At 43.0% G+C, this 10,771-nt stretch overlaps 1 protein-coding gene across 3 annotated transcripts in view; it reads right to left on the minus strand.

The window, feature by feature from the left end:
* PREX1 (phosphatidylinositol-3,4,5-trisphosphate dependent Rac exchange factor 1) overlaps window positions 1–9,280 on the minus strand; it is a 167,142-nt gene extending 157,862 nt beyond the window's left edge. For all 3 annotated transcript variants that reach the window (XM_075768814.1, XM_075768813.1, XM_075768812.1), the window contains exon 1: window positions 8,881–9,280. In XM_075768814.1, coding sequence (XP_075624929.1) covers window positions 8,881–9,036 — 156 coding nt within the window. In that variant the 5' untranslated portion in view covers window positions 9,037–9,280. The remainder of the gene's footprint in view (window positions 1–8,880) is intronic.
* Between the last annotated feature and the right edge of the window lie 1,491 nt (window positions 9,281–10,771).

Consider the following 10,771-nt stretch of genomic DNA (forward strand, 5'->3'; position numbering starts at 1 on the left):
GAGCATCTCAAAAAAAGAGATGAGGGTGGTGAGGCACTGGAACAGGTTGCCCAGTGAACTTGTAGATGCCCCATCCCTGGAAGTGTTCAAGGCCAGGTTGGATGGGGCTTTGGGCAACCTGGTCTAGTGGAGAGTGTCCCCGCCCACGGCAGGGAGGTTGGGACTAGATGAGGTCTAAGGTCCCTTCCAACTCAAACCACTCTGTGATTCTAAGTGCAGGAGATTTGAAAGTCTTTGCCACAGGAGAGGCCTGATCCAACAAGATGCAAGAGGCCAAATAAGGTTTCTGCAAAACTTTGTTGTTACATCCTCATTTTGTGCAAGAAAACTGATGGCAATCTTTGCAGATAATGAAGGCCTAGGGGATAAGCAGATATAGGTGGGTCAGCAGTACTCTCTCTGGTGGTGACCAGTATAGACTGCCATTGCACAGTGATTTCAAGCATCACCAAAGTGAAAACATACATTACCATTTACATCCTAAAACACACTACAACTGTGCAAGGCCTTTACCAAGAAAGCACCCATTACAGACTGAGAATCCATTCGATTCTCGCTGGAAACAAAAACAACAGAAAAGGGATTCTACAGCTAGAAAGCAGAGGGAAATTCACACATCATCCCTTATATTTTCTTGCAAATGCCTGAAGGAAACAATAGACAGGCAACAGAAGTAAGTAATTTCTCAAAAGCTGTCTGTCACAGACTCATCTGGATGCCTGCAGGCAGACACTGCACTTGGGAGATCCTGCTTTTTCAAGCCCCAGATACCCTCTCAGAATGGGATGTCTCTGGGACTGCCAAGGTCTGAACACAGGAAAGCTGGCTTGGAAAACCATCACTCTCTTCCCCTTAAGAAGGGTTCAGTGTTGCCCTTCCAGGGTATGTCCCAGAAGTCTAAATATTAGACTGCTCCCATAAATCCTCTATGCAGACACCTAGTCATAGTCACTGGTATGAGCAATGAGTTGTCCTCAAATACAGGTACAAACTCAGATAAACCTTTCTTAAGGCTCCTGTGCTACAATAACAACCCCTGCACAAAAAGTGTGAAGTAATCCATTCCCTCACTCGGTATTGCTAAAGCCTTGGGAGTGTCTTGTGCCTGTGTTTTGGGCCCTAGAGTTCAAGGAACATACAGATTAGAGAATCCAGATAATAGCACAGGAATTATCAGAAGTAAAATTAAATAGTTCTTGAGAAAAAAAGTTAAATAATTTGACAATTTAGCCTAGTCTGAAATGAAATGTCAAAACATCCACAAAATACTTGAGGTATTGATGCAAAGAGATCACCTCTGTGCTCACTGCAAAGAAAAGGAGATTAGACATTACGTTAGGCATTAAGAAGATATTTCTAATAAGGACATCTAAACACCACGATAAACCGCCAGAAATGACCCTCCTTTCAGATCAGAACATGATGGGATGGTTTGTCAAGATCGTCTATTTTTTCATGATTCTATGATATGATGTAAAAATTGTAGAACTACATTTCCCACTCCTGCAAAGCAGTACTCCCACCTATGGCACAAACACTGTGTGACCTGGGGAGCGGAAAATTAGCAAAGCTTTCAAACTTTTTTTCTTCCTATATTTAGGAGGCTACCTTAAGGGGTATCAATCTGCTTCCTGCAAAAATCAGCCAAAAACTATGTCTCTGTCCCTCCCTTACACTCAGCTCCCAGACTGCGATTGCAAGTGAGTTTTGTTGCAGAGGCACCAGCACGGCACTGGGAAAGCACAGGGCAGCCAACCTCTCCCTCCCCCCCCAGAGATCATGACACATGTTCAGACAACAACTGGCATCCCTGAAAAGAGAGGGAGGGACAAATGGCAAAAGGGCTGATTGATGGTAGGTATCACTGCAATTGAGAGGAGGGAGAGATGCAGACGCAGGTCAAACACCTCATTCTAAAGGATGTAAGGAGACCAAAGTAGGCCTGAGATAAAGGATAAGATGTGCACCAAGCTGGAACAAGCTAAGGGAAGCAAAGACAAAGGAGTTTTAGATCTCACCTGTGTGGCAGTAAACTGTGAAACTACATAGGAGATTTATTGATATTTTCTCATTGTGGAGATTCTCTGAGAGTGCAAAAAGAACTAAAGAGCTTAATTCATATGAAAAATCTGCTGTACTCCTATACACCTTTGATTTGTAACACCTTGCTGAGAAAAGGGCATGGGCTGCTCACTCAATTTTCCAGGTGAAAAATTAAGCTCAGACATGCATCTCTGAGCAGAAGAGAATCTGGGAATTCTGTATCCTCCATCCCTGCTTTTAGACCTGTGGCTCGTAAACTGGGCTCTGCAGACCACAGGCTCAGATGAATAAATATTTTCAGAGCTTTCTCTTTGCTTTCTTTTGCTTTTCTCTTCTGCTTTACTTTCTACATCCAGTCTGTTTCTTCACATTCTCTCTTTGCATCCAGAGCAAAAGAACCTTTTAATCTGTTTGCATTTCAGTCTTTAGCCGCTAATTTTGCACTATACTTAGTCCAAATAGAAAATTCTACTAGGAGAATTGCCAGCCCCAAATATTCAAGAGTCATAACACAAGACCCTAAAAAACTCATGAGCATTTATGTTTTGCTGATGTTATATCTTCAAACTTCGCTTTACAACCAGAAGGGCTACGAACATGACATTTAAAATGAAAGCTACAACCTTCTTCAACGTCAGGAACTGGCCTTTTAAGAAAAATGTCCCATGTTTTTGAGACTCAACAGTAGAAAATCTTGATCCTTCACAATCCTAACAACTGGCTATAGGTGAGTGCATGTGACTAATTGACTGAAACAACAGAACAGCAAAGCTAATTGAGATTACTTCCAAACAAATTTCCTTTTCTATCTCCTTCCTCTCCCCAATTGCTCTTTTAGCTGTCTCATAATAAAGGAGCAACATTACCCAAACCATATGGTTCACCTTCCAGAATCAGAGTTTATCTGTATCTACTGAGGATGAAACAGGCAGAGAACAGGGTAAGACAGGAAACCACACCTCACAGCTCAGACAAATGGTCTGTTTGCTACTCTGAGCACCAGAGCCCTAATCTTGGATGCAAAGAAGATTGTGAAGTATAAAAAAAAACAAAACACCCCACGGTCTGTGATGGCTATCATATTTCACGGGTGGAGTGCAAAATCCAGAGATACTAGATCAGTTACAACTACAAAGCAAACAAGAAAAGAGAGCATAACATAAATACTTTGAGTCTGTAGGATGTGGGTTAATTTATCTGATGGCACGTGTCCTAATGTAACATATTTGATAAGATGGAAAAAGACTTCTAGTCTTCATATAAAAATAAAGGATGGCATAATATTAAAACCTAAAAATAGTCCTGGTACAACTACTTATCCAACTTGATACCTGTCTGATAAGGACTGTTCAACTTTCATACTGTTTTCATGCCTGCACAGAACACTCAGCAATTGCTCAACTTAAAAGTACATCCTGTCATTTTGACATTAAAATTTACAAGTTAGTGGTTTGTCTTTGGAAAGATTAAAGAGCTTTATTTATACACAATGTAGAGAACAATTTGGCTTTATATACTTCCAATTATCTAAGCTGTGGGAGCTGCATGCACAGGTTAGAGCTAAGCATTCAGTAAAATCAAAGGATGGCTAAAAAAGTGTGTACAAAAAAATAACTAACCTCGAAATCTATTGTACTGGATAATTACTGTTACTACCATTTCACATGCAATTCATATGATTATATCTACAAATTGGTAAACCAAACATTTAAATACTGACATCTAACTGTTGTGTACCCACTATTCAACCTATTTTTAGAATAAGCAAGTCTGAAATTGCTCAGGGGTCCTGTGTCTCCTTACTTGAAAGCTGGTCTTTAATTACTACAATACTAGTATCACAGATTTGACTGGGATACTGTGGAATGACCATGCAGCATTCAAACAAACCACAACCTTTCTTTTCTCAACGAGTTGCCTGTGACTTTTCCATACAGGTTGACAGCACAGGCAAAACCAGATACATAGAGAACAGGCAAGCTTAAGGGCTGCAATGTGCACACATTGCACTTCAGCACCCAAAGACTGCTGTCAGCCACATGTTCACATGCAAGACTGCATGCCACCAGACAAGATGCTTTGACATTTACATGAGTGGTCACTCAAACTAAATTATCACCTGGTTTAATTTTGTCACATAGAAAAGAAATATTTACAAGATCACATATAAAATGTAAACATTTCTGCATACTTTGCAGAGAGTTGAAAGAAGCCAAAGGCAGGCAAAGGATTAATTGAATCTTGAAGTCTGGAGACTGAAAATCCTTATGGTTTATGATCTCACCAGAGACTTACAACAGAACTATCTGCCTTTATCTCTTTGAAGTTTATCTTACTCCATCAGTAACTTTTAGTAAAGTTCCATTAGCTTCTGACAATTTTCCACTTTGCTTCTTATTTGATCAGTAGTTCTTTAATGACTTTGGCAGCAGTACATTCTCATCCATTCCCTGTAGTTTGGCTGTGTAATGATCCTTTATTAGTACAGTTATTAACGTGGCTGCGTAACTGCAGTATTAGCTATTAATACTCCTGATTTACACAGCATTTCTTCAAGGAGGATTCCGTATTTTGCAACATCATACTTGCCTAACAAAATGGCAGATAAGACAGGACACAATACAATATGTGCATATTCATAATTAAATTGGTAACTTCAGATCATCAGCTGTGAGCTCATACAAAAGAATTTGCCCTCTCTCAATATGGTAACTCCTCATTTTGAGTTTTAATCTTGGAAAAGTAAGACTATCAAAATCATGACACACATATGAGTATCATATCTGTATTGTACTACCATTTAATATAAAATCCAGACAGCGTTTTAAAAAAAAGTTAAATCCCATGGAATTGATCATCTCATCTTGCGAGATCTGGAACAAACCACTGAGAAAAGCTACTGGGTTTCATTCTCTCCACAGTTCTGATACATAATACTGTAACGCGACCTATCAACAGGAGCATCAGAAACTAAACAGGAGCAAAATTAGGATCACCTTATGTCCAAAATTCAATGCAATAAAATGTTACAAACAACATACACAGGGAAAAAATTAACTGTATGTATTAAACCTAACACACTGAATAGATCAATCTAGCTATAGTGGTGTGTTGGTATTGCGTGGCAAGGTTTTGGCTCTTCTTCTTGTTCTTGTGATGGCCCCGGTTCATCATCGTCTTTCACTAAGCGAACCGATTTCCTTATGTATTTCTTTTTGTGTATAGGGGCAACTGATATTGGTGTGGGTTGATCTTTTGGCTCGACTACAGTGCCTGTTGCGGGGGTTTGGGTAGCTGCAGTGCCTGTTGCGGGGGCCTGGGCAGCTGCAGTGCCTGTGGGTCCGCTCTCTCCCTCTGGATGGTGCTGTCTACTATCAAGCAGTGTTTGATAGACTGTGGCCAGGCCCAGGCCACTGGGCCGCTCCCCGCTGTGAGCCACCCGCTGACATGGGACATCTAAGTTAAATTTGCAGATATAACTCCTTTTGTCAGAATTACTTGAGGTATGAAATATAATAGATTCTAGAGATAACATTTTATTTAAATAAACATCTGGAGCATTTTTATTAAATAAGTACAAAACTCATAGCAAAATGTTCTTCATGGCAACTAACACAATTTTTATTGTGAGAAAAGAGAACTCCATGTTCTATAACTTTAATGATACCCACTTGATTAATCTATGGAAGTAAAATAAGGATCACGATCTTTTATGCAACGCAAATAAGGATTGAGTCCTTACATTTATAGCGAACCTACTTCCCTGCAGCTTAGCGCAGAAAGATTTCAAAGCATACAAAAAAAGAAAAGAAAAAGGAAACCTTTCCTTTGACATGGTATGTATTAGTCTTCTAAAAAGGACCAAAACACTCTTAATAAATCAAAGTTACTTTGATTTATTTGCAAGTCCCTAGTATTAAATACTTCAGGGATTCTTTTACATTACCAGGGAAAACAAGAAGTTGCTGCTAGCAAGCAACCTTAGTGCTGTGAATAAACCTATAGAATTTAGTTGTTTGCTTTTTAAAACATTGTTTATTGAGAATACTTAATGAGGACTAGGGCTTCAATAGTAAATATTTAACAAAGAGCACAAATTCCCTCACCTAACTTTTTTCTAAAGCACAACTGTCCCATCCGATTTAGGGAAAACTCATTCTGACAATTCAAAGATATGAGATTTAGCCTTCCTTTATTTACCAAAGCTATTAAAGTTTCTTAAACAAAGGAACCTGTACCCTCACATCTCTAATCTCATGTTTGACAGGAACAAGTTTCTATAAGATCTGGGAACTGCAGCTGTCCCGCACAGAAGAACTATACAGTCTTTTCTCCACGACAGCCAAAATTGCTCTGCAACATACGGAAGTACAATCAATTTCAGTACAATTCATATAAAAAAAAAAAGCCAAACTAACATCATCTAACCATGTTTGAGTGTTAACTGAGTACATTACCCCAGAAAGTGTAATAGTTTACATTTATTTTGCACTGGGTAAGTGCTACTCACACTGAACATGAGATGGTAAGAAAGACACCCATGGGGTAGGAGCAGTAGTTCCCATGCAGTAATGTCAGAGCACTCAGAAAAACAAACTAATGGGAGTAAAGTGGACTTTATTTGTGTGGCCCAAGTAGATTTGAGAATACAGGATCCCAGTGCTACAGCATTACTTTTATTAGTGTCATAAGGCAAAAATTTTGCCTTACAGCTGCCTGTAATTCCAGCAATTATATAGATACTATCCTTGCATGTCATGTTAGCTGTGCAATGTAGGAGGCAGGGAAGAATTCTTTCCTTTGCGATATCTTGTTAGAAGGTACTAAGTTATGGCCATTCACCACACTTATGCAGAAAATATTTGTCACTCCAAATTTTATTTTTAAAAATTTCATACCACTACTGCTCTTTTTACCCTCACAGTAGATCCTCATTTTCCTTTCCTTGGTGCTAATACCATTCAACTGTCTGGATGCAGTTGTATAGAGATTCAGCCCATAAGAACTAGGTCAACGATTGAAGAAACTGTCATTATTTAGTACAGCACATGAACATTCAACACATGTTTAAAGTTAAGCCTCTGTGTGAATGTTGTTCTAAACCAAAGCCTAGAGATAGGAAAGATCCTATCCCTCAGTGCTTTATTCAAACATAATTACCAAAACACAAACTCCATAGGGAGGTGAAGCTGCACTGTCAGAAACAACCCCCCGAGACAAAACTACAGCCAATCTACACCTAGCAGCCAGTAACAAAATGACTGGAAAGGGCTCTGAGAGTCTGCAGTGCCATCCTGAGAACACAGCCAAGTGTACTCAGTCAGTATCTTCTCCTGCCATTACCTAAGGCATATTACTCACTACAGGTCTCATGAAAACTGCCAAGTTAATGAATATAAATAAAACACTTGTTTTGCTTTTTAATATATGAAAATCCCATTAGTTAACACTGTGAATGCATTTAGCTGTAAGAACCTAAGCTAAAAATACATGCAGCTTGGATCCACATTCCAGCCTGCAGTTGACAAAATCTCAAATTCAGTACTTAGGACAGAGGAATTTTCTGAGGTTTTTGTTTTGTTTGGTCTGTAGGGTGGGGCACTTTTGCAACTTGCAGCCTTTTTAAGAATCTCCTCCCCCTGAGATAGAATCCCAGTTCTAAAGGAAGCTAACTGGCATTGCAGTCAGAAGCTTTCTGAAATTAAAGAGTCTGAGTTCAACTATTTGAGAGAGAAAAGGAGGATTTAAATAGAGACTAGTGCATAAAGCAACCACGTCCTTTTCATTTATCTTTTATGCTAGACAGTTTGCCACTTGGGTGAATCTGAAAAACACTTAAGACAAGCTGATTTTGAAAAACAAACAAACAAAAACCTTGCCAGAAAGACAAGTCAAAAAGGGTCCAGGGTCTAAGCCCATTTAGATGAAATCGGGGTTTAGTAGTTATCTAGCAAAACACCAGAAAGAATTTCTGTCCTGTCCAATCTTTTAGAAATCTCTGCAGAGACTTCCCCTGCTTTGATTCTTGATCTCTGTGTGATCAAATAGTTTATTCTTCTTCTTTTTTATGGCATATCTGTTATCTAGTAACTTTTACTGCAGGCTCTTCTATTTATTTGCAGGAGTGTGGTGGTATGCAGATGAATTCCACATCTAGAGCCTATATAGGAAAAAGGAAATATCCAGATGGAGTTTTACTTCTGAACTACTCCGTGGATAATTTCAGAGGCGGGTATAATTATCTCCACATGCACAGACGCACCCGGCCCAATCACATATTTATTTTTACCATTAAAGAAAAATATATACAATATTTATTTATAAATAACAGGCAGTAAGGGTAGAGTTTCCAAGTGGGTGCAAAAGCAACTTCTAAACAACAACAGGGATGAGGCATTCCGAAAAGCAGATTAATTCCTGGATGCATCCCTGTGCCCGCCCAGTGAGGCAGAGACACCCGCGTGCTTCCCCCGGCCCAGCGGCCAGAGCGCCGCCAGGATGCTGCGAGATCTGGCACTTCCACCGCTTCGGCGGCTGGGTTTTCCTCACCGGAGGAGAAAACCCGGTTGCCGGCGGCCTGGCCCTGCCCACGGTGGACCCACGCCGGCCCCTCGCACATCCCCCCTCCCCTCAGCCTCTCGAGCAGAAGAAACTCCCCTTGGCGGAGCAGGCCTGGCCCCAGGCACTTCCCACAAGTTGCGCCAAGCGCTGCCGCGCCGCCGGGACGCGCTCGCAGCCCCCGGCCCGCCTGGGGAGGAGCCGCTCCGCGCCGCTCGCCCAGCCTCCCCGGTGCCCCTGAGGGGGCTTCCCCCGCCCGCGCCCCGCGGCACCGCTCACCGACTGCAGGAAGTGGAGGGTCCCCACGTAGTCCCGCTCAGTGCTGAGGATTTCGTTGAGGACGCAGAGGCGGAGGCGCAGCTGGCGGTCGGTGTCCTTGGGGCAGCCGGCGGGTTCCGCGGCGCTGGGGGCGCCGGGTGGCGGCGGCGGCTCCATGGTGGCGGCCGCGGGGCGAGGCGTTCCGCTTCCCCGCCGCTCTCCTCGGCGGCCTCAGGAGCCCCCCATGGCCGCTCGGTGCCCGGCGCGCCTGGGCAACGGCACCCCCTGCCGCCCCCTCGGCCCTGCCTTGCCCGCGGCTGGAGGCGCTACAGGGGCCGCTCGCTGAGGGGAGCCCGGCTGCGGGACATGCCGGGGTAGCGGCGCGGCGAGCGCTCAGCGGTGAAGCAACACTGAATGAAGAGGGAGGGGAAACCCCGGCGGCGGGGGGGGGGGGGGGGTGGGGAGCTAGAGGTGGGCGGGGAGGGCGGGACGGGGAGGGCGAAGGCGGTGCAGCCCGGCCCCTGGGGGCCTGGCCGGGCCAGCGGCGGGTAGCGGCCTGGCGGGGCGGCGGGGCGAGAGCGCGAGAGGGGGTCGGGTGGCGGGAGTGCGGCCTCATCGCCATACACACAAAGTCCCTCACACCTACACACGCACACACGATCCTTCACACCTACGCACACCCTCACTCACACATACAATCCTCCCTCACCTCCCCCACACTCCCTCACACTCCTTCACCTCCTCACTCCACACACACACATCACACACCTCACACCCTGCCCTCTCACACACACCGTATGCAGGCTGCACTCACCCCCCCCCATTCCCACACACTTCCCACACTTTGCACTTGCACCCCCTCACCACACTCACACAGCACACGCTACATTCACACAGCACATCCACACAGACTCATACAGCCTACGCCACATTAACACAGGGAGATAAACACACCATGCCTACTTGCACATAGAGTTGCACCCAAATCTACAGATCCCCCTTCCCTGCACAGCGCTGAGGGGTGGACACACAAACACAATTCGTACGCATAAGTACATACAGGAATACACACACCAGAATGTACACCAACATGCAGAAATAAGCTATCGCAGACTTCCGTGCCAACAGAGAATATCTACAACAAAAGTAAGTGTTTCGTTGCCATGAATCAAAAATACAGTATTTTATAAGTTGGTTGTAACTGCTTGTGCAAAGTGAGTGCAAGGCATAAAAGCGGGGGTGAAAGAGGCAAGTTGCACACAAAAGTAGACCGATTCCTGCAAGTCGGTGCTGCTTTCACTGACTTCCAAAAAAGCTAACTTGATTCATACCGGTGGAGATTCTCCCAAATATCTTCATTACACCATAAGAAAGCTGCCAGGCTTTCTTCAGACTGCAAATAAATATTTATTTATTTTGAATTAAGAAAAAAAGTTTCAAGAGGAAATTTTAGAAACATTAATAATGTGAACTTTTAAGTGGCATAAGGACAGAGACACTAATCTATTACCTTAAACATTAACACAAATAATGTAATAAATCATCTTTCTCAGGCTAAAACAAAATACCTCTTTGCATATTTTAACTTAGCAGTGACTTTTTTATGTCTTGACTGTTTTCCTTTATTCTACCCGTTAAGTTTTCTATTCAGAAGAAAATTATGGCAGCATAATAACATACACAATTCCAATCTTGAAGTCTGACATAGGCTTCATGGATATCGTATTACTGAAAGGAAAAAACAGCTCTTCGGTCAAGATATAGTTGCAGGAGGGTGCAGGTCTGCACTATAAAGCAAATATCTAAGATGCTTTCAGTCCTAGGTGTGGAAATTGTCTTTATCAAGTAACAATAATATATTAGCTTGCCACGTCTCCTCGTGATGTAGCCATGGGTCAAGGTGCGCAATGCG

Source organism: Balearica regulorum, chromosome 16, assembly GCF_011004875.1.
Source record: "Balearica regulorum gibbericeps isolate bBalReg1 chromosome 16, bBalReg1.pri, whole genome shotgun sequence".
In the NCBI taxonomy this organism is placed as follows: Eukaryota; Metazoa; Chordata; class Aves; order Gruiformes; family Gruidae; genus Balearica; species Balearica regulorum.